The sequence below is a fragment of the Myotis brandtii genome, unplaced genomic scaffold, assembly GCF_000412655.1.
Source record: "Myotis brandtii unplaced genomic scaffold, ASM41265v1 scaffold30, whole genome shotgun sequence".
Lineage (NCBI taxonomy): Eukaryota > Metazoa > Chordata > Mammalia > Chiroptera > Vespertilionidae > Myotis > Myotis brandtii.
This window is the reverse complement of record NW_005361458.1, coordinates 4,092,898-4,118,243: the sequence shown is the minus strand read 5'-3', so window position 1 is coordinate 4,118,243 and position 25,346 is coordinate 4,092,898. Positions and strand designations below refer to the sequence as shown.

At 37.0% G+C, this 25,346-nt stretch overlaps 1 protein-coding gene across 7 annotated transcripts in view; it reads right to left on the bottom strand.

Moving 5' to 3' along the window:
* Positions 1-25,346, bottom strand: part of NFIB (nuclear factor I/B) — a 228,322-nt gene that overhangs the window by 34,884 nt on the left and 168,092 nt on the right. For 4 of the 7 annotated variants that reach the window (XM_005869605.2, XM_005869609.2, XM_014542379.1 and 1 more), the window contains exons 7-9: positions 7,414-7,548; positions 4,945-5,129; positions 607-772 (exon numbers count right to left, since the gene is read on the bottom strand). In XM_005869605.2, the coding sequence (XP_005869667.1) occupies positions 607-772; positions 4,945-5,129; positions 7,414-7,548 (486 nt within the window). The remainder of the gene's footprint in view (positions 1-606; positions 773-4,944; positions 5,130-7,413; positions 7,549-25,346) is intronic. The other 3 variants (XM_005869611.2, XM_005869610.2, XM_005869607.2) reach the window with 2 other exon arrangements.

The window sequence follows — 25,346 nt, the reverse complement described above, 5'->3', positions numbered from 1 at the left end:
GCTAAAAAACTTATACCTGATGTATTATGATAGATTCAAAAAAATTTAAATTTTTTTTGAGTGCAAAGAAAGTGCAGGTAGCTTACATGTGCCTAATACTAAGCTTTGAGATGTTTTCAGCACCCAACAGTGTGTGACCGTTTCTCACAATGACATAACCTACAGTAATGTAAACATGCAATTATCTTACAGAGGCACTGATTCAGTCTGCCGTATGAAGGGGCTTGATTCCTATAGGAATGTTCCAATGAGTAACTCTTATCTAATCTCTCTTTGGGTGATAAAAAAAACAACCTTGTACACTGCGTTATGTTATCAGTGCATTTTCGATGTAAACCTTGAACAAGCAGGCATGACTTGTTCTTTTTTGTTATAGCTATTTACTCAAACAATTAAGCTTCTCCCTTCTCAAATCTGATGCACTGGCTTAAATTTGATAAGAGAGAGCGTGTGATTGCCAAGCCACGTACATGCCTGCTGGTTCCATGTAAATGAGAAATCTCCATCCGGTAGGGTAGCTGGAAAAGTTGCCGTATTTCCCACCTTGGATCAGGTATCCAATGGTGCCTCTGATGGACATTTCTCATTTCCTACAGAAATACTTACTGGTTGCTGTAGGTGAAGCTGCCTCACCTTCAGTGGATGTAGTGATGGGTTTAGTATCTGTCATGGTCAGGGTCACAGGTCGCACTGCACTGGGATGGGGAGAGGGTGCCAAGACAGGAGTGAAATGGCCAGGCACTTTCCCTACCACTTGACCACTGCTGTTAGGCTACAAAACAAAAACAGAATGCCGGGTGAAACAATCCAAAAGGCAGTCACGGTGTCCAACAACGGCACTCAGCACACTCGGCCGAGTGGACCCTGCACACTGTTGTGTAATCGCCACACACGCCCTCCAAGTCTGCGTCCAAGAGGTCCGTCAATGGTTAGTAGCAATACGAAGCAGCAGCATTTAAAAGAAAGTCTTCACTTCAAAGCACTTTATGTAGGTTAACTGTCTTTACAACACTCCCGAGAGCCAGGTAGAACTGACCTTCCTTTAGCAGTCCGGGAAGCTCAAGTTGAGACTTTCAGTGCTTAGCGGCTTAGCCCAAGGCTGAACTGGAAGTCCTTACTGAGCTCGTGCAAATCAGAACCAGTGCTTCTCTGCCCCTCATCTTCTACACTGAGCCAGTTTGGGCTTTCAGAACACAATTTTCACCTAAATAATACTATCGCTGATACAAGGAAGACAAGAATATCGAGGCTAACAAACACATCAAACTGAGTAATTTCTATCATGTATAGTCAAGGCCCATTCTTCTGCATACAAAACCTCTAGTTCTTGCTCACACACAGTTACACTCAGACACACACACACACACACACACAAACACACACCAGGTAATTTAGATTCTAGGATCTCCACTCAACTTTTGATGATTTACAAAAATACAAGCAGGTAGAATGATATTTAGAGCACACACACACACACACACACACACACACCAGGCAATTTAGATTCTAGGATCTCCACTCAACTTTTGATAATTTACAAAAATACAAGCAGGTAGAATGATATTTAGAGCATTTAAAATTTCAGATCCACACAATGATATAAAATGCTGAGCTAGGCCTGGCCTTGTACCTTCAAATAAAAGATTTCCATAGTAAATTAAAATGCGCTGAAGTCAAGCAGAGGTGGCAACCAAATATACTCTGTTATTTGAGTTACTCTTCCATTGTTGGGCATGGAGAGTTACACAAAACATGTATTGTTGACATTTGTGGGAATTAACTGAGAAAATCCCCAGGGCAATGACAGAAGAGATATTATTATCTGCGCTTTAGCCCTGGGTACAAAAATAGTATCTGTGGTAGAAGACAAAATCCTAAAGGTACACTGTTTGAAGAAATACTTGGATGTATTTTTCTAGACAGAGAATGCTGTTTTTAATTAACATTCATTTTGGAATTCTCCACTGCATAGTATACATAACAATTTGCTATGAGGGTATTCTCTACAAATAGTCAGTCTTAATAATCTGCACTGCTAAAAGCAAAGAAGGCAATGAAGCAGAATATTTATCTAACTACCTGCATGTAAGTTACAAGTAGACATTTTAGAGAAAAAGAGGAATAGCTCATAACATTTAAATACTGGAACTCAGAGACGTGAACTAGGGCTTCGGTTGGGTTCCTCAGAGGTCATATTATTTATTCCACACAAAAAATGAACTCGAATATCCTGACTATTCATCATGAGTAATTTTAACTATTTAACTTTGTGTCAGGAAAACTGACCATAGTTTCCCCCCTACGAAAGCCGATGAGACATATATTTAAACTAATTTTATTTAAAATATTCCATTAAATAGCATGACTGTCTCACTCTAATTGGTGCAGCAGCAATGTAATTAACCTCCAAATTGCTATGGGGAGGACAGGGCATCTCAGTCGCTTGACTTAAAACCAGTGCAGTGTTGGAAGATACTCAGATGGAGGACGTGACTACAAGTGAACAAGTACTCCTTTTTTTTTCTTTCATTTTTAGAGCTACAAAGGTTAATATCAAGAGTCTATTTTGAAATGTAAATTAACTGGTTTTGAGATGGGGTTAAACATCAAAGCAGATATAATGTCCCTTCGAAAAAAATCTGCTGTTTATTATAAAGATCCATTTTTCCTTTCAAGGGGAAAGTTTGTTTCTAAAGCAGACCGTCAACTTCTGATATTCTGAACACTGCAAAAGCCTGCTTTCTATATCTCCCTCAAGAAAGAACAGTCTCACTTTATCACTGCTGGTACTTTCAGTGGTAAAAAGCATTTCTGGATACTGCGTTCACCAGCCCAGTTGGGCAGTACCTACTTGAGAGCGAGGGACAGAAGAATGACAATAAGGTCAAGGGAAGGCTGTGACCGAATACATCACCTTGCCCGTTCTGCAAGCTCTGTCTACTGAAGTTCAATTGACAGGAACCAACAGACGTTCCATTTAAAAATAATAGTAAAAGCGACAAAGAAAGAATTCCCAAGCCAACACAGTCAACTTTCTAAAACTTTGGGTTAGAAGAATGAGAGGGTTATTTCTTTTCAGTCTTCTACTAGTTCAAACAGATAAAGCTAGGCTATAAAGCTTTTCTTTTAATGCCGCTAATAGATGAACTTTCATACTGTAGATATGAAAAGACATCTCATCTGAAGATGAACTTGAACAGCATTAGGAAAGGATTATCCTACTTAGTCCACTGCTCCTATTATACAAAATCCTGAGAGGGTTTTTTTTTGTTGTTGTTGTTAATTGAGATGAGAGTAAGATGCTTCTCTTAGAAGCTGGATCTTTACCTTGAAAATATGAAGAAAAACTGAGAACAATAAAGGCAGATTATCACCTAAAATGCTCTCTTAACTTATAAAGAAATTGAAATATACGTAAAACAAGCACTGAATAATTAAAGAAATGCGTGACACTAAGGGCCTGATTTTAATTTGCATAATTTTTCCCCTAACAGCGCCTAATTAAGACATCAGTTTAAAAAAAAAAATCCAATGGAACTCTAAGATTTTCCACACTGAATTAACGTTAAGGACTTTTAATGGATGTCTTAATTAGACTTTGTTATTCATGGAAATTCTACACAAATTAAAATCAGACCTTGTGTGCACTGTTCCCAGCTGAGTCTAGCAGAAGGCTCTATGGAACTGAGACTTTGGATCCATGCTCTAACAGTAAATTTTATTTCTGAACTAATATACTAAGATCCCACTGTGTTACTTAGTAAGTAGTATGACCATCATTAAAAGTGTCACAAGATTTGGACATTTTCTTCTAAAATACAAATAGTTTAACTTCAAATTTAAAATTTGAGAACGGTATACTTAGCTTAATATTATTAGACAATGGAGATAAAAGAACAGGTAACTTTTTAAGTAACCCCAATGGTGCTGGTCATGTTCTTATTCAAAATAAAACATTCAGAAAGGAACATTTTGCTTCATTTTAACCATTAAATTAACTCTAAAGATCTTTCTTTGTTAAATATAAATCAATATGCACATACTACTTAGTGGCATTTTAAGATTTGGACAGGATATTTAAGCATTAATAACAGGATGCTTATGAAAATCCCTCAGAGCATTAAAAGGTATAATAAGGAGTCTTCAGGGTAAAGCAGCAAAGCTAAACACCAGACCATATGATCAGCATCACATTACAGATTTGGGATATTGCGATTATTGACAGACCCAGCTTTGGCACAAAGACTGTTTACTTGACTGTGGAAAATGTTCTTATACCAAATTTCTATGAAGCAACTGCTCATAGAAGAAACCACATGTTTAGGAAGTGAGGAAGGCACATGAGTCACTACACTCATACAATGAATCCCTAAAACCACTGCACAATGTTTACAAAAAAAAAAAAAAGACACTTCTGGTAATGTCACTCATTATTAAATGCAGTCGTGTCTGTGCAAAGAATATTCAAGTAGTCATCAAACACTGAGAATGTTTACATTACCAAAGCTTATTTTAATACCTAATAGTTAGTCTATGAATACAACTGTAAGTTCTTTTGTGTGTGTTTATTTTAGCGCATACCTTGCTCCTGCCTGGAATAAGCACTTCGCCTCTGTGTCAAGCCAGGTATTTTAGAGGTGTGAACTCCAGCTCAGAGCTTTTTTGTCAATGTACTTTCTGCATAAGCTTTCTCTTCAGTCAATAAAAATCCCCAAACATCAAACCAAAAAACATCTTCACAAATGTGCCCCTTTGGAGCAACACACTTCCTACCTGTCATTCAGCCACCTTTAAATAAAAACTTATTGCGTCACCAAGACACTTCCTGAAGATGGATTGCAAAAGCTTGTTGTTCTGCCAGACATAACTGTCCGGGTGAGCACCACGTCTTAGACCTGCTCCATCTCCCATAGGCTCTAATCTTAGTTCCTCTCTCATTTTTACCTGGCTGGTTTGCGGACTGGATGGGTCATAAGAAGGTACATAGTTCTTCAGAGTATCCTGAGGATTCAGGTGGGGAGGATATCTGATTGTTGGATGAGAAAAGTAGCTCGATGGGGCTGGAGGGAGAATAGCTTGTGTTGGAAATGGCAACGGTGAGGGTGGAGGTGGAGTTCGAGTTGAGATGACTGTAGAAGATAGAAAAGGAAAGACAGACTCGTTAGCTGTTTTCTTTAATGCTCCGTAGTGATCCTAAAGAATGCTGTGAAACGATAAAAATGATAGCTATTCATTTCCCCACCACGATTTAAGCAAACTCTCCTAAAATAGCAGTTAGTCGTTTATTCTGAATGCCAGTACTGCTAAGCATACACAGACAGAACCCTCACTATAGGGAATTAACAATCTTGCTTTCTAGATCTATGAATGATTTAAAAAGAAGTTTCTCTTTCATAGGTTAAGCCAATACTTCGTAAAACATTTCTTTAAGCAAAGTTATTCCCCATGAGAGCACAATTTTGGTTAGGAAGTCTTTGTCTTATATAAGTCCAGACCAAGTCATAGCATCAATTAGAGGGCAAGGGATCCACAATTTTCTACCAAAATTCAAAACAGAAGTGTAATCCAATTTTGAATGCATACTTTCTCTATGCATCCTAGCTGGTAGTTGACTAAAATGAAAACCCATAATTAATATACAATTATGTCTTGAATAATGACCCAATCATTGTATAAGTACTTATGAATATTTGAATATAGAGCCTGGGAACTCTTTTGCCTAATAAAAATGTTTCTTTCATAACCAAAAGAAGCCCTATACTTTAAATATTTTTCTTCCCACTCTAATTTTTACAACATGTAGCTTAAAATATATTAAGATAAGACCAAGAATAAGACCCACAGAAATGTGAATTTATACTTTCATAGACATAAATTTACCCATAAATCACATATTTTATAAAGGGAAATAATATGTAAAACATGCAATGTGGGCCATGTTTAACTGTACTGTAACTTTTCAACATTAGTATGACCACAATTTATTGTTTAGCTTCTAAAATATAAGCCTTAAGTTTGAAAAATGAGAAAAGAATATAATCGCATGATCATTATCTCTATAACGTTGAGGGAAACAATCACGTAAGTACAAATTAAGAGTACCAACCAGTATAATGTATGTAGAAGTGAAGATTCAATATCTGTTTCTATTTAATATTTCGATCCAACCATAGGAAATCACATATGAAAAATGTTTAGTGTTTTATGAGACAATGTAGCAAACAATATGAAAAAATAAATTCTTTCCATGACCTATAAATGAAAATCATCTGGAATAAATTACCTCTGACTTTGTAATTATGTGCAAAAATTTTTTAAAAAAGAACGTTTTAAGGGATATTGCTTATCTTCCCCAGTAATGTCCAGGGCACTCAGAAGCTTCTACATTGTTGTTACAATGAAGGTTACTGGGCCTGACCACAGACCTTTCAGATGAGGATTTCCAGGGGGTGAGGCACCAGAAAGGGCACTGAAAACAAGGGCCTGTGTAATCTCCCCACACACCAAAGTCTGAGCATCCTCCACCAAAGGGAAGCATTGCAGAGAATATGTACATAGTTCCTGAAACTCCTCATTAAAGTATCACTTTAAGAAGTATACACTTTTGAAAGTATAATGTAAGGAAATACACCTAAATTAGACCGGACATCTTTTCACTTCGTGTCGAAGTGCTCTTAATCTCAGCTCGGTTTAACCATGGTCTTCACTCACATCTGTATACAAACTTGAAGGCCATTGCTTATTTATATTGATTATTATTTATATCTCATTTTTAATATTAAAGGTGATTTAATATTAACTGGCCCTTAAAGTGCAGATATAAAATATTGGATTACTTTTCCTGTTTAAATTAGGAAGTCTTTAAATTAGATGTAACATCAAGTGTATTAACTCACAGAAAGAGTCTGTGCATATACAATAATTGTCAAAGTATCTCTTTTATTTTTCCTGATTAATTTCATTCCCAAATAAATAAATACTGACTCTCATGTAGAAAATAATATAGAGAGAAATAGCATCTGTATGTCTTAATGCCTCTGAAAATACTCTAAACTCAGCAACAAATTGAAATCACATCTTTTTCTTGGTAAAATACATACAATTAAGACCGACCCTGAAGCTATAGTGAAGATAACCATGTACCCCATACTTTCTAATTTCTTGTCATGATAGTCTTTCCAATAAAGGCAAGAGACAGATACTTAGATAAATGTTATTTAACTGTATGGCTTTGACCATCTTTCCTCACATATTGATAAGAAAAAAAATATTTGATTGGATTATGACCCTCCTTCTTTTGGTTGAGAAAATATGGCCACCACACGGCTATATTAAAAACTGGGCTCCATCCCTGAGGGTTTGGGGTTCTGCAAATAAAAGGGAGGCTTCTCCTCTATGCTTGAAACTCCTCACCACTGTGTGCAACTCCAGGTATCCCGGGGTGATGGTGCTGGGGGAAAGTGCTCAACCTTGGGGAAGAATCCTGTGGAGATGTAGAGCTGAACAATGGCTTTTCAGGCTTCTTCATAGTAGTCGGAGACGACATATCTGCAAAGGAAGAGGGGAAAACCCACGCGTTAGGACTTTCTTAAGCTACAAGGCTCATCTTAACACAAAAGATCTAACTCCCAACATGTTATTGTTTTTGTGAGTTTGGCTCTTTTACAAAGTATATATTGAGGGTCAAAGATCCAGTTATGTTGGAGCTTTGGGATATGTGTCAGAAACTATCTCCATTGCCTCCTTAGAATTATCACCAGAATGACTCTTACTCGTAAGCAAATCTTGAACTTCTGAAAAACTAAAGATCATGTTTCCATTGGCCCCTTGGTTCACTTCAAGGTCTTTTTTAACCTCAGCATTTTATTCTTAGATTTATACGATTCAGGGGTTTGTCTTTTCACTTGCTGACTACACTGTGGAAAAAAATAGAGGCAAACCTGGTGCAAATGTGAGAAACAACCTTTGGGTGCACTGGTAAGTATATTATTGATTTAACATCTTTTATGGAAAACTCATTACTTGTATAGCAAAAAAAAAAATTCCTTCATTTGCTCATTCTGCAAATATTTATTGGGTTCCTCTCTTTGCCAAGTAAAGCAAGGATGTTAAGGGGGGAAAAAAAGCAATGGCTGCTGGAGGGATACTCAGTGTCCATGGAAAGAAAAATGAAAGGAAGGAAACGGTGGTCAGCAGTGCAGAGGGAGTCAGTGTGTGGAGAGCAGAGGTGTGTGGTGCTTGTGACTACTTCTCCAGCCCCCCTGCACAGGCCAGTGGTCACCTGAGCCTCTCCAGCTTAGAAAACGCACCCCAGTGGCACCAGGCTTAAAATGTGGGTGAGGCCCAGCCAGAGTGGCTCAGTGGTTGAGTGCTGACCTATGAACCAGGAGGTCACAGTTCGATTCCAGGTCAGGGCGCAAGCCCGAGTTGTGGGCTCGATTCCCAGTGGGGGGCATGCAGGAGGCAGCTGATCAATGATTCTCTCTCATTATTGATGTTTCTATCTCTCCCTCTCCCTTCCTCTCTGAAATCAATAAAAAAATTTTTTTTAAATGTGGATGGGGATGACATACTCAGAGAGAAGCAATGTTCTGAGGAAGGGGGCCATAAAACATGCAAGGAGTACAAAGAGTCTATGGGGTGAAGTACAGAGATGAAGGAAGGAAGCAAGCCGCTGGCAAGACCCACATGCTAAGGGGCCGGTGGATGGGGATGACATACTCAGAGAGAAGCAATGTTCCGAGGAAGGGGGCCATAAAACATGCAAGGAGTCTGTGGGGTGAAGTACAGAGATGAAGGAAGGAAGCGAGCCGCTGGCAAGACCCACATGCTAAGGGGCCATGGGTTTTGTATATAAATGTCTGAAATGCTTACCCTGATGAGGGAAAGCTATTAATGGGTGAGCTATGATCACATTGAGGGCTTAGAGCAATCTGTCCAGAAACTACATGGAGAATGAATTAGCCAAAATGGAGATAGCAATCATGGAGACCGTGTAAGAAGATAGATTAATTAATATTTCCATTCATAAATATTTATTGAAGGACTAATTCATTCCAGACACTGTGCTAGTTGCTGAGGATCTAATAGTAGAAACGGAGTAGATTCTACTATTAGTGTGGGGCTATGGACGAGTGAAACGGAATTACAGAACAGTGTAAAAGGTGCCATATTAGGAGAAGTATTCAGGGATGCATTCATTCAATCACTCACTCATTCCACAGATATTTAATGCTGCCCAAAGATACATCTTGAAAACTTGAAATTAGAGTGGCGACAGAGCTAATGCCATAGATCAGCTATTTTCAATCCATGTGCCTCAAGAATTGTTAAAACATGCAATACCTGACTATTTAGTCAGGGGCACTGACCTCTTTTTCCTCAGATTGTCAAATAAAAAATGACAACAACCAATACAACAGTAGCCATCCCGTGTGAATGAATCAAAACTATATATACCTACTTTTTTGTCAGATAGACAAAGAATAAATTATTTGGTGTGCTGAGGAATTTTAGTAATTAGCTTATGTGTGCCATGAGATGAAAAAGTTTGAAAATCACTGTCATAGATAATGAAACAGAATTAACCCAATTCAATTAATAGCTGATGTAGAAGGTCATCATCTTAGGTGAATGAAAATTACATTATGCTTTTAATTAAATTAAATTAAGATTTGTCAGATAGACAAAGAATAAATTATTTGGTGTGCTGAGGAATTTTAGTAATTAGCTTATGTGTGCCATGAGATGAAAAAGTTTGAAAATCGCTGTCATAGATAATGAAACAGAATTAACCCAATTCAATTAATAACTGATGTAGAAGGTCATCATCTTAGGTGAATGAAAATTACATTATGCATTTAATTAAATTAAGGAATTCAAGAGAAAACTCCAGTTGGTCAGAGATATGGGCCCTGTTTTCAATACCTGGAATAGTGTTGAATTTTATCAACATTATAAATTTACAGTAAAATATTCTAAAAATCATATAAGTTATAAAACTTATACTTTTATTATCAAAAATTTCAATACATACACAGAATAGTAATGGATACTCATGTAGTCACCACCCGCTTCAGTTAGCAACTCATAGCCAATCTTATTTTGCCTTTACCCCACGTATCTTCTCCCCCTATATTACTTTAAAGCAATTCCTAGGGATCGTATAATTTCACCTATAAATATTTCAGTTTGTATCTCTAAAAAAATAAACTTTTATTATAAGAAAAAAACCCAAAATTTCATCACACATTATATATTCATATAATATGCATTTTTAATTAATACATTTTTTTTCATGAAAGAAAGAGACTACATGGTACGTACTATTAGTATAAGAAACTAATATATGTTTTATCATTTGAAAAATTACCTAAACTCTGGTACAGACATCTAATAAAGTTAAATATGTGTTTTTAGCACACTGAAAGTTAAAGAATGGATATGCTGCTGGAAATTAAAGAGTGGATGTGCTACTGTAAAAACAGCAGAGATCACAGTCTACAAAAACTAACGGGTGCATTTGTAGCCATAAGCTACAATCTGTGACTAACTGGCTCTCACTAACCTATTAGAACTTTGAAGAGAAAGTGAACCATTTTCTTATATCTGAGTTAAAAAGAAAAAATAACAACAAAAAGAAATTGTTAATGAAACTATAGCAATTAAGTGCTGTTACAAAAAAAGGGAGAAAATTTAAAAATCATTTAAAAATAAAGAAATTTCATTTCAGCTAACTTACTTTCAAAATGTGGTTTTAAAAGGTAACACTACGAAAATATGCGTTTTGGCCAGATCGAAGGTAATTATAGGCATATACACTGTTTGAGGTTGAAAAACCTCCATTTCATCCCTTTACTTTATGTTTATAAAGAAATTTCATTTCAGCTAACTTACTTTCAAAATGCCAAAAATAGCTATGTGGTTTTAAAAGGTAACACTACAAAAATGTGCGTTTTGACCAGATCGAAGGTAATCACAGGCATATACCCTGTTTGAGGTTGAAAAACCTCCATTTCATCCCTTTACTTTATGTATAGAAGATGTAATAAATTTCACTCCCAAATTTTTATTTAAAATTAACTCAGAAAAAAAACCTGGTAACTTTCTATTGTTTTACCTGTGCTTAAATAAACATTTCAAATAAAATTAACTTATGTAAATCAGTTTCTAAAGACTCCCTCATGTAAATAATAAAGCATTCACTATACATCTTGGTCCCTTGTATAAATAATAAAGCATTTTCTGTACATTTAAAAACAATTAAATATGACCAAAGCTTGGGAAGCAGATAAGTTTCATTTCGGTTATGTCATTTCTGGAGAAGATCAATCAAAGCTATTGCTACTGCAACTCTATCAGAATTTTTATTAAACCCAGCCAAATTCACATATGTACTAGTATCTTCTCGTAAAGGGCACATAAATCAAGGGCATTTGTACAGAAATTTAATATTGGCGGATATGTAATTTTTGAAAAATAAAGCCTTTGCGTTTTCTTAGTCAAAATGATACACTTTGTTGTATTAAGTAATTATTACAGGTCAATTTATATTTCTGGTTCTCTTTTCGGTATGCACCTTCATGTTCAGAACACATAGGAAAATTATAGAGGCGAATGCAGCAGAAACAGAATAAAAGTCATTCTCCATGTGTAAAAGGGACTACGGATCATCTCCTCCTTAAACAAAAAAAAATGAACTTGCCATAATAAAAATAATAATGAGAAGGTTCACTGGCCAGACTGAAACAATTTTTAAAAAACAATAAAGAATGATAGTATTAGAAAGTAGGCTTAACTGCCTTTGTTTCCCCATTAAATAAAATTAATTTGGAGCCCATTAGTCAGTAAAGATATACTGGTGCACAGAACGTTCAAGTCACTATGCTAAGTACTTTGGAAGACACAAATTAAACCCTCCCCTCAACGAAAAAAAAAAACTTTCTGGGCAGAAGAGGGAATAAAAATAAAAGGTCAATTATCTGAGAGAAATATGGGTAGAGTTTCTAGCTATTACATTTTAATCATAAATCAAACCAGTATTGTTTTGATTTTAATTTTATTTTGAATGTCTGCAGTCTAATAGACCTCATGCCTAACTGAAAAATGATATCGTTTCTATTTTTAATGCACTCATATGCTATAGGAAAAAATGTTTGAGGAATAAATATATAGGAGAGAGGGTTTTAAGTGACCTTTCTGTGAAGAAAAACAAATGTCATGCTTTCCACAATCCATTGTCCCCAGAACAGGAAGAATAATACATAAAAAGATTAGGTTGAAAACAAGTTGGATAATAACGAAGCTGAATAATATATAAATATATAAGAAGTTGAATAATAACAAATACATTATAATGTATAAGTTGAATAATACATGAAATAAGGAAGCTGAAGGAGAGGCAAGATGATAAGGAAAAGATTAGCTGGTGCGTCTGCTGGTGGGAAGGGGCAGGAGTTACTGGTGGCTGATGGGAAAGAAGCAAAAGCCAGGGAGGGCTTGAAATCAGAGAAAGAAATTTAATATGATTTAGAAAGTAACAATTTACAAATGAATTCATTTTAGAAGAAAACACGTTCCAAAAGCTGTATTTTTTTCTGTCTTTGCAGCTCCCACTAGGCCGTGTGTACTTGGCTGAGTCAAGAATTTTCTTCCAACTCCCCTCCCAGGTTTTCCTCATCATGGTTCATTATAGACACAGTTACTGAAATCCTCTCCTTCAAATTATCTTCCTCATTTTAAGATCTACCATGGCACTGCATTTTTAAAATACATTTTTATTGATTTCAGAGAGGAAGGGAGAGAGAGAAACAGACAGAGAGAGAAAGAGAGAAAGAGAAACATCAATGATGAGAGATAATCATTGATCGGCTGCCTCCTGCATGCCCCACACTGGGGATTGAGCACGCAATCCAGGCATGTTCCCTGACTGGGAATGAAACCGTGAGCTCCTGGTTCATAGGTCGATGCTCAACCACTGTGCCACATTTTTATGTAAGTTTTTCCTCATTGTTCCATATTACTTAAACTTTAGCTAAACGAATTTGCTTATGACCTCCTGGGGGAGGAAGGAACCAGGAGGAATGTGCTTCTAACTCTGTCCCTTTCCTTGCATATGACATTCCCTCCAGCTAAAAATTATATGTCTCTTTACCCTCTTATTCTAGTTATAAAACAATATTTTATCCACTGAACCAACAAGACTCATTTTCTCCATAAGTAATCCTTCCTAGGAACTTGGGAGGTCTAGATCTCAGGAATGGTCTTGTGTTTGTGTCTTACATCACTCGACGGCATTTTCATTATTATTTTGTACTTGTTTAACATATATATATATATATATAAAGTTGACTAATGCTTGATCCTACAGAAGATAATTTTATCAAAGACACAAACATATGTGCATGCTGGAAGAACAGGCTAAGAACATGGAAAGACTTTTTAGAAATCCAGGATTAAAAGAAGATAGAAGAGGTAGAGCAGACTCAGTGTCTAGACAGTTTATTTTAGAATATCTTGCATGTTGATGAGGCTGCACGGCAGAATGATAACTGATGTGGATGAGTGAAATAACCATGGTCAATATATGTTAAAATGCATGTTGCATGAACAGATACCACCAGACGAGAAGTCACTGCATGGAAAGCAGAGAGAAAACAAAATCAGTCAGTGCGTTTCTAATAAGTGTGACAAACTATGGAGAAGCATAAAGTTCAAGATGTGAAATAAGACCACCTGCTCCTTTCCTGGTGATGCTCACACCTCTCAGGACTGTTTTCATTGTGTCCCATAGATTTTGGATTGTTGTGCTTTTATTGTCATTAGTTTCCAGGGTGTTTTTAATTTCTTCTTTGATCTCACTGGTAACCCAATCATTATTTAGTACAGGGGTCCTCAAACTACGGCTCGCGGGGCACATGCAAATACAAATATTGTATTTGTTCCCGTTTTGTTTTTTTACTTCAAAATAAGATATGTGCAGTGTGCATAGGAATTTGTTCATAGTTTTTTTTAAACTATAGTCTGGCCCTCCAACGGTCTGAGGGACAGTGAACTGGCCCCCTGTTTAAAAAGTTTGAGGACCCCTGGTTTAGACTGAAGCACATCTTTAAAAAAGTATTTTGCAAAATCAAATTATCACGTAATTTTTCCTAGCTCTACTATAATTTTTTTGGCACTGTGATTTATATACATCCTAAGCCCTGATGTGTCATTCATCTCACAGCATCACTTCAAAGAGATCAAGGCTGAACCAAAAAAAAAATAGTTAGATCGACTCATCTCCCAACAAGGTAATCGCATCTACAAAGGAAGAGAGTGGCTGTGAAGCTCAGCGTATGTACCCGACTCATCGGCAGCTTGCACAAATGGTGCTCCAGATGTATATCTGTTCGAGTCAGCCCAAGGCAACAATTTTGATCAATTCTAATGTGATAAAATGCTGCAGGGAAAGGGTGCAGAAACGTGTTTACGTCAGCCCTTAATTAAACTGTTGTTCACTTCCAAAGAACCTTAGGAAACACTAATGAGACATGAGTTTTGGCAATTTCTTCATCAAAGCAAAGACCCCTTCCTCAGTCTGTAGCAGGCTGTCATCCGAGTCGCTCCCGGGATAAATGTCACATGGCACTCCAGTCAGTTAGACACCTTTTAGGAGACCTTCACTGAAGTCAACTAGTGATTGAGGGCAAGCTCAAACAGCCACCTTAACACCTGCCTGCCTGGGACACCTGCTTGTTTTTAACATAGAGCAGAGCAATATGTTAGCTTTTTCAATATGCTTGAATAGATTAAGGTTACAAATCGCATTTCTATAGACTACCCATAAAAAATACATCATTTTCTTTTTTCTTAAATTTCTATTCTTCACTGCAATGACACTTACGGTACACAGCTATTTCAAATCAATTATGGAGGAGCACACAAGAATTCTTGAATTTTTGGAAGCCATTATTTTTAGCATAGCTTAACAATAAATGAAAATATATGAACTGGACCATTCCTGTGATTTAGAAAATGTGTTTTTATCTGTTTAACAAAGAAGCGAATTGCCTCAACATGTGATAAAGTTCAATCCTTTTACATATGTCTTACTTGTCTTTCTTATTTACATGCCATACATGTAAGCAAGTCTAATGAACCCTTATACGTACAAGCCACCATTTGCTGGCTTCTCTTACTTTTCCAGTTCTTTAAAGTATTTTTTAATACGAAGTGCTTAAAAAGCTATAATCATAGTTTAGAATACTTTCTTTCCTCTTGACATCATCAAGCTGCTTACAAGACGTCACTGGATTCATTTTGGCAGAAGAAAGCTCAAGGTGCAATGAAAACAGTAGGGGAACTTCTGCGACCTTTGCCCCTTTGGTGGGAGCATGATATTGACCAAGGAGCAAAAGTGCACATGTGAGAACATTTAGCATAGACACAGTCCAGTGACTGGGATTTGACAAGAATATATCATATTGACTGGTCTTACTAAGTTAATACCTCTTCTAGTTTCCTAGGTTTCTTTCTTTTACAGATGTTTTAGATTTTTGATAGTTTTAAAAAGTTTTACAGATTTACAAAAACTCTGGACGTACAAGAGTTCTTCAGAGACAGAGACCAAACTCATTGTTGGATGATGGCAACGGTGGTCAGCACATCCATTACCTCCCTGAGACTCTGCCAAGCAACACAAAACACTGAGAGTGAAAACCAAACTTCAGCTGAGCTGGGGAGTCTCTGCTTTCCATTAAAATGTTGCCGTGGAAGCTTGAAGACAACATGAAAAATGACTGGATATCTGCATAAAATAATAATACTATTTATAATAACGGAGACGCTACCAAATCTAGTGTGCAGGACGAGTTCAAGAGCTAGACATCTGATACTTTTGCTTCAGGCCATAAATCCCGAATCTGTCCTGAGACAAGGGAACAGCTTGGGCCCTGTGCCCAGAGGACACGGAGAAGGCAGGGGAGATGCTCCGCCAGCTGAATGCTAAAAGGGACCATGGTTTCCCTTCTTCTGTTTTTGCCTTGCAGTACGTCATCTTGAGGAGGGGGAAGTTTAAATGTTTACATCAAGTTTACATAAACATTATGCAAAACACGACAATAATCAAGCCTAGAAGACCCCAGCCCAAAGCTTTGTTTCATTTATTTCTATCGGTGTCCCTGTGGGGAACCACACTGATCCTTAAGGTGAACAAGTTTTGCGGACAGATAAAGGACTGATGGTGGGGAAGCGCTCTGAGGGAGTGTGTCCTGGAGGAGGAAGGAAGTAGACCACATAGGCCATATACCTTTCCTAGAAAGCTTTGCACCATCCCTGAAGTGGTGCCGTCTTCATTTCCTTCATAGTAAGATGGAGTTGTCCTGGTTCATGGGGAGAAATGATGTGGTGTGATGCCCAGTGGTTAAATAAAATATAAAATGGTGAAAAAGAGGTACATGAGCAGATTCACAAGACCATGGAGACATTGCTTTCCTAGAAAGCTTTGCACCATCCCTGAGGTGGTGCCGTCTTCATTTCCTTCATAGTAAGATGGAGTTGTCCTGGTTCATGGGGAGAAATGATGTGGTGTGATGCCCAGTGGTTAAATGAAATATAAAATGAAGAAAAAGAGGTACATGAGCAGATTCACAAGACCATAGAGACACTGTTATTTAAATACTAGAGGCCCGGTGCACGAAAATCCATGCACTGGTGTGGGGGGGGGGGTTCCTCAGCCCGGCCTGCCCCCTCTCACAGTCCGGGAGCCCTCAGGGATGTCCTACTGACAGCTTAGGCCTGCTACCCATGGCTGATCAGGGGAAGGCATCGCCCCCATCACCCCCTCACTGCTGTTGCCTCTGGCCTCCCTCTGTGGGAGGCGACCCGGCGATCAGGGAAGGCACGCCCCCATCACGCCTCTGCTGCTGCCACTGCCAGCCATGAAGCTGCCTGAGCCTCAGCCCTCACAGCCACCATGGTTTGCCTGAGCCTCGGCCTGGCCCTCATTGCCTGAGCCTCAGGCCCTGGGCAGTGGCAGCCGTCATCTGTGGCTTGCCTGAGCCTCAGGCAGCCGCTGCGGCTTTGTCCAGAAGGATACAGCATAAAGTCCCCGCCCACCAGCACATGCGTAGCTGAGCACTCAGCCCTGCCCACCCACAAGCACCTGCCATGCAAGCAGCCTCCTGCTGATTGGTCCTTAGGGTGTGATGGTGTGACTACCATTAGCATATTAGCTCTTTATTATATAGGAGGATATTTTGGGGAACATGTTTCAAAATTATTTACAGAGCCATGTGCTACATTTAACTATTACAGGTAAACTACTCAGGCACTGCTAGTGGGAATGTAAATTGATAAGACCTTGTGGGTTCTGTGCCAATACTTAGCAAAAGCCTTAGAAATGGCTATAACATTTAACTCAGTAATTCTACAGTAGGAATGCATTTATTCCTTTAACAAAATTTCACTGAGCATCTACTGATGACTTCGTGCCAGGCAGTATGCTAGGTACCGGGGAGTAAGAATAGCTAGGGCATAGAAATAGATAGAAATAATAATCACATTTAAACACAAAGATCTGCATCATACAAAAACTTGGAAACTAGTTAAACATCTGTGCACAAAGTAGACTTTTAAAAATCTATAATATAGCCAAAGAGTGGCATAGTATGCAGTCATTGTAAAGTAGAAATTGAATGACATGCAAAATGCTATTATATTGTAAATGAAAGACAAAAAAAGAAAGTAATTTACAAACAGCATATATCACAAAAGCCCAATTTAGTGCAAAAATACACATAAGAAATTCATAAAAAAAACACATCGGAAATAGACTGGCATATAATACAGTCAATTATTAACAGAAGTTATCTCCATGTTATAGGTTTAGAGGTAATTTTTATTTTTTTCTTTACATTTTATAGTTTGCTCTTCCAAATCCCCCACAAAAAAATCTTACTTTATGATAAAAAATTGCAAAATATATATTTTATGGGAAGAAAATAGAATCTTATAAATAGTTCCCAATGATGGGTGGACAATATTGGACCTTGTTACTGTGTCCAACATTACACTTTAAGAAAAAAATACCTCCATTGGTCTTAGGCATTGGATTTTGGCAAAATATAAGATGAAACACTTAAATGTAATATTTGCAAATTGGCTAACACAAAAAATGTATTTTTGAAAATACAAGTGAAGAAGAGAATATCTGAAATCTGTTTCTAAGGACTCTTCTAGATGTAAAATTTTATGATAGTACTAGAGGCCCGGTGCATGAATTCATGCACAGGTGGGGTCTGGCCAGCCTGCCCCAATTGGGGCCGATCGGGGGTGGGGCCAGCCGGGAGGAGGGGCCTCAGGCAGCTGGCTGGCTGGCCCTGCCACCTGATCGAACTCCCAGTCAAAGGGACAATTTGCATATTAGGCTTTTATTATATAGGATGGCAAATGCGACTTAGTCCTTTCTACACACTCCAAGTTAACAAAAAACTCTGAATGTTACAACAAGACATATGGACTTAATCCCACTACAGTAGCTTGATGATGCCAGATGATTAAGAAAATAATTAGCTGTTAAGAAAGTATCTCCATATATACATATATACACACACTTATCATACTCTAAAATAATAAGAAAAAGAGCAGCCTATATTAGAAGGGGATAAAAGATCTTCAATTAGATTTCTCAACCTTTTTGACAAAATGAAATCAGTTCTTTTTAAAAGAAGAAAGTGTAGTTGTCTTCATGTTAAAAATAAAAATTCTTGCTTTATCATTGAATTATTTAATCTCAACTATACTTAAGCATATTGCTGTATTCTTCAACAACTTGAAACATTTTGTCATAGTTTTAAGTGTGTATTCCAACCCAGGCACAGTAAGTGGCAGGTTACTACAAGTCTCTACTCTACTATCACATCTCTATAAAAAAAAAGTCTCCAGGCTACACCTACACCCAATACAAAGTTAAACCTCAAACCCCTTTGAAGCTTACAAACACCTTCCTTGAGACATTAAAAGAAAAAGCTTTTTAAAAAAACAACAACCTTGAATAACTAAGAACAGTGTTAAAAAAAAAAGTGAATACTGAATAGGTGAGAACTGCTTTTTAGAAACACTTCAAAATGCTTTAGCCCATTAAGAATTTTATTTTAACAAATTCAGAAAACCTAATTTAAAAGGAGGAAAAACACCAAACAATTATGCAGGATTTGGAGTATATTTTAGTCTCTTATTAAATACTGGCATAGGTAAATAGCTTCTATTCCCTGTGCCTCTAGGGAAAACCTCTTGGCTATAGAGGCTTCTTAGTGTTAAGCATCTGAGAGCCATGGACTATAAAATAAAATCAATAACGTAACCTTAACTGTAAAAGTCAGAAAGATACTGGAAGAGTTCTAATTTAACAAGATTACAGATGAGTTTTGAGAGGAGAACATTTGGGGAAAAGCCATGCATTTAGAAACATTTATGCTACAAGACATCTCAAGGTCTGTTGGTACTAATGCTGTTATTATCTACACTGGTATGGTTAGGGTGGATTTAACTGATGTGTTACTTTAGTGGATTTACAGTAAAGTCCTAGAAATGATCTGGAACTTATTTCAAATAAAATCATTAAACTGAGGTGGTAAACTAATTGCTTGGGAGCTATTATGATTTGATGTGGTTTAGTGTGGTCGCGGGGGGAACAAATCACGAAAATGTTAAGGTCGTCAGTTCAGCAGCTCAATGTAAATATGATTACTCTGTACAATATTCCATTTCTCTTAATGGAAAAGTAGTCAAAACCGGTATAAATGGTAGTGTTTAAGTTCAACCTAAATCTATATTTTTCCTCTAACAAATGTAAATGAAGAAAATAGAACATTCTGTCAATGAAATTACTCTGATGGCATATTTATTATCCTAATGGCTTTGAAAATCGTGAAATTGATCAGTAACAAAACCTCTATTTAGTAATGGACCAATTACATTTGTGAGATAATGTCAATGAAACAGAATATTGTCACAGGATAATGGTCTCCTATTGCTACATCCCTAGTCATTTAGAGAAAATAAATGTGGCCGTCTGGCTGAGTCATTTATTTTCAAAGTAGGAGACACTGATCCCATAACAAGGTTCTGTTATAATAACTCAATTTCTATCAATCATTTGTTCTACCAGAGTCGCGCAAGACAGGACATGTTATTTGTAAGAATTGCGCATTCCTCAGGTATAAGGCAAAACATATGGTGCCTGCAAGCACATAAACAGCCCAATTATTGTGTTATTCCAAGGCAATATTTAAAATAAACATTTACAAATCATTTAGAATATGAAAAACTTTCTGAATTTTCAAAAAGATCCATGTTAATGAAAGCTTAAAGACTCAAGTCCTAAAGACCTACAAATCTTCGCCTCATATTAAATCCTGAATACTGGAACATGAAGGAACCTTAGTAGCCAACTTTGTTATTTTACAGGTGAGAAAATTCACAGGTTACTGAAATTAAGTGATTTCTCTAAGGCCACACCAGCATTTACAGTTTTCTGCTCACCATTATAGTGCTTTAGGCATAAGGCAAAATATCAGAACAGAACTAATATACATATATATGTATATATGTGTATATATATATATTACAATAAATATATAATCAATTTTTATACTTTGACATACACATTGCTCATTTTAAACTGGATGTATGTACATATCACTAGTAAAGACATTCTAGACTTTAGGGTTATTTATTAACAACATCACTAAATAGAAAATAAATTCTTTTTTTTAAATATATTTTATTGTTTTTTTACAGAGAGGAAGGGAGAGGGATAGAGAGCTAGAAACATCGATGAGAGAGAAATACCGACCAGCTGCCTCCTGCACACTCCCCACTGGGGATGCGCCCGCAACCAAGGCACACGCCCCCGACCGGAATCGAACCCGGGACCCCTCAGTCTGCAGGCCGACGCTCTATCCACTGAGCCAAACCGGTTTGGCGAAAATAAATTCCTAACCTGAGTCTAGCCCAAGGACTGCACTCATGAATCCCTGGAGTCTGTGGACTCCTCAGATATTATGTGCATTTATCTCTATTGAAGTACCACATATTAGAAAAACACTGTAATAGAGGTTTAGTCACTAGTTTGCAAAACCATAAACATAACATCATGAGGACTTGCTTTGAAGGCAGTGTATGCAGTAATAATGAACATGGGTTTGCAGCTGAAGGCGCAAGGGTTCCCAGTCTACCTCTCCTACTTATTGGCGGTGTGACCTATATCAAATTTCTCAGTCACTGTAGTGATCAGTTTAATGGGTGGGTAAAATGTGTTTTTTAAATAGGGATTAAAAGCAAAAAGTATATGTAAAGTTTTAACCCAGTCAAAGGTAGCCACAAATGGCAGGAGGGCCTAGTTTTCCTCATTTGTATGTATTTGCTGAAAAAAATTTAATGTATGTGGTTTTGTCAACAAATAAATGATTTAGGAAAAGGAGTTAATATAAATATGGTTAACATAGGAAAAATTAATATAGCTTTCATAGGTTAAAAAGAGACTGAAATACAAATATGATATGTAACCCATTTCGGATCGTCATTTTAACAAAACAACCTATAAGATATTCTGGGTAATTTGAACATGGATTATTATATTAGATGATATTAGGGAATTGTTTTTATATTTGTTAAATTGATAATGGTATTGGGGCTATCATTTTTTTAAAGTCACCATCTGATATACTAATAAGTATTTACAAGTAAATCTCTAGGATTTACTTTAAAATACTTAAAAAAAACTGGGAGATATGAAAGCAACAAGATCGGCAAAATATTGGTAACAGTTCAAGCTGGGACATGGAGGTTGGCTTTATGCTTCTCCCTACTTTTGACATTTTCCACCAAAAAAAAAAGCTTTTTAAAAATCATGCTTAAACATCCACTTCAAACCAGCCTTTCTCCACATTTATCCATTAAAAACACTCACATCTCCAACATTTTTAAAAGAAAATACACGTTACCATCTCAAAATCCTGACAGTTCTTCCAGAATCCTGAAAACTCAAGAATTCATCCCTGCTCTCCCATTTACTAAGCAGTGTTCAAGTTCTCCTTGCCCATTTATCCCTACATAGGTAAGGCTACATATCGAGTCTCTAGGTGGATGGTAGGATAACAGAAAAAACTCAGCTTTAAAAAGAGTAGATCTAGGCTCTGCTACTAATTGCCTGGACACTCCGGATAGGACAGCTCTCTGAACCTTCCACTGCTTAGCTATAAAACCAACCGTTTCATCTACACCTCGCAAAGGAGTCTAATAATCTGTGTTCTACCCCTAACAACTCAATTTCTTCTTGTATATGTTATAGGGAATATAATAGTAGCTTTCTAAACTACTTCAAAATCAACTTCAACATGAAATCGATGCGTAAAAGGATTCACGACAAAACCGTTTACTGCTCCAAGAAACTTTGCCTGGCGCACTAAGCTCGTGACGTCTTCCTTGGGGCTCCCACTTTCCTCCTTTAGGCTGCGTTCCATCCATCTAGAGACCCAGCACTAAATAGCAAGTTGTTTTGTGTATATTTTTGTGAACATTATAATGATCCCTCCTGGTTTTTCTGCAAATGCCGTCATTTCAAATCACTGAGTATAACTTTCCCCTATGAAGCAGTATTGGCCCTTCTAAAATGGACACAGGCTCGCCCCCCACAAAAGGCTCTTCTTCATTAGGGTACATGAAACGAGCATGAACAACTATGACTCGGTACACAAAGCGAGGCCTTCTGACGACAGCCTTCGCCCACAGCTTGTCGTTTTCCTTTTGGTTGGAGAGATGCTGGCGCTGTGATTCCCCTACAGCGGTGTCGCTGAAGGGAACGGAATGCATGTGGCAGAGGTGTCCCTGGGGCCTGCTCTCGGATGGCATCATGGGCGACGGCGGTTCACTGTAAGCTCTGTCACACGTCTAAGTTCTTGACTCTTCATGTTTTCAATAATAAGAAGCTAACCCCCCACCCCCTCAAAAAAAAGCTTGACTATTGTGCTTAAACATTCAATTCCAACCATCTCTGCACATTTATCCATCAAAAGCACTTGTGTGTCTCATCTTGCCTGGTTCAAAACGTGATATTTAATCCCTGTGATACAAAGTCTAGGAATGTGAGGAATTGTTGGTGTTCTATCTGGTCCCTGAAGGGAGCTTAAAAATTCTTCCAGGAAGATTACTAAGCTGTTTGCCTTGCCATTTTCTAGAACTTCATTTAATATTAATGATTCCCAGATAGTAGTTATTCAACTGTTTGTGAACGCTGCCCATTCGCCCAGCTCCCACAGCTCTAGAGAAATCTTGAGACGATATCATTTTTCAGACTGTAATGTGGGCGAGAGCACTGTTTTCCAAAGTTTGAACCTATAGATTCTTGGATGGGAAAAAAAAAAAGGTTCTGAAGTCACAAACTTAATGAACACACTGTCGATGTTCACGCCTGGACATTCATATCCACAGCACATAATAGTATATAAAATATTCTACGAATTCATTCGTTTTTAAAAAGTTTAAATTTTTGTTAATGTGGAATTTTTCAAATTTAGTTGAGTGTTCTTGTATCTAGCATATCTATTAATATTCTGTAAACTGCTGGTCTCTGATTCCAATTCTATGAATATGCTACAGCACTCCTATTCACTGTTATTTATTTCCTATACAACTGATTGATATCATGACACAAGCCAGCATTAATACTGTCTAGCCTCCAGTGTTCCCTTGAGGTCTTTGGCTTAATTCACTGGATATTTAATACTATATTCTTACAAAACAATTATAAAGTCTAAATTAAAATTTAGCACAAGATTTAAGACTATCTCACAAATGAGAACATTTGCAAAATGGTCAAAATTAATTCCACAGGCTTGGAAATGTATTAAAACTTCACAAGGACGAGCTGAAGAGACTTATTATTTCTCTGACAGAAGTGTAATTTTTTAGTGTTATTTTCTAGTACCTAAAGCAACCAAAACATGATGCCTACATATTGCCTATCAAGAGTCCAATATAAATTTTTAAACTTCTTTTTTTTAAAAAAAGAAAATAAGGTTTTATTGATTTTTAGGGCGAGAGATAGAAATATCAATGAGAGAGAAATATCATCGATCGGCTGCCTCCTGCACGCACCCCTCCTGGGAATCGAGCCCACAACCGCCCATGTGCCCTGACCGGGAATTGAACCATTGATCCTTTGGTTCCTGGGTCGACACTCAACCTCTGAGCCACACCAGCTGAACTAAACTCCTTTTAAAACTATAATTACATATCAATATTAGTTTTTGTTCACATACCAATTTGTGGATTTCTGTGTAAAGAGTAACATATACTAGTGCTTAAGAGTATGCTAGTTTTTAGGCATGGAGACAACCCCCCTCATTAATTGGTTTACATTATTTATCCTCTGTGAACCACCATTTTTCATAACAGTAAAAATTTATATTTTTGTTTAGCAGGTTGAGGGCTGAAATTTTAATTTATTCAGATTTGTGTGACCAATGCCTAGAAAAATCCCTGGCGAATAATAGGCATTTGATAAATGTTAATTGAGCCCAATTATCTTAAATCCTCAGTGTGTAGAAGTTAATAAAATATAACTCCAAAAAATCATTTTGAATTTACATTTTATCTAAGATTACAAATTGTTTAAATACTGGTCAGGCTGAGAAGCTGCTAAAATTTCTATTTAAAAAACCCAGCTGTATATTCCAAATATATTTACCCTATCACTAACTGTCTGTTAAATAGTGTTTTAGGAGTTTTATATTCAGACATAAAAGAATCAGTGACTATTAGAATGGCAGTGGCAAAGTGACAGTGATAAAGAATTGTTGCAAGTTTTCAAGCACAATTATTAGCATCATTAGCCTGTTAAATTCCTGGAAATTAAAATACAACTACATTTAGCCCCTTGAAAGTAACTTAAATTAGAGAAGAAAACAAGACCTGCCTCTTTATTATCTCTCTTTTATCAGAAGTTGCAAAAATGGCTCTAATGATTGTGAGACAAGTACATCCTCTAGGAATTGTCTCTGAATTGACACTGGTGGAAAAAATTAAAGTAGACAAGAACTCAGATGACATTTCTTCTGATGTAAGAACTGAAGAGAAATTGTCAACATGCATGTTGGAAAGCTAACCGCGTTTTACTCATTTAACCATTAAAATCTAAATGATGAAAAGCAGTATCAAAAAAAAAAAAAGCTTTCAACAGATGTTAAAGCAGCTCAAATTTTAATCCTGGGGAAGTCATAAAGGACTAAGCAAAAAATAATAAAATAAAATTACAGAATTTGGAAAAGGAATGTAACAGTGTCTATATAATCCTTGTTAGTGGG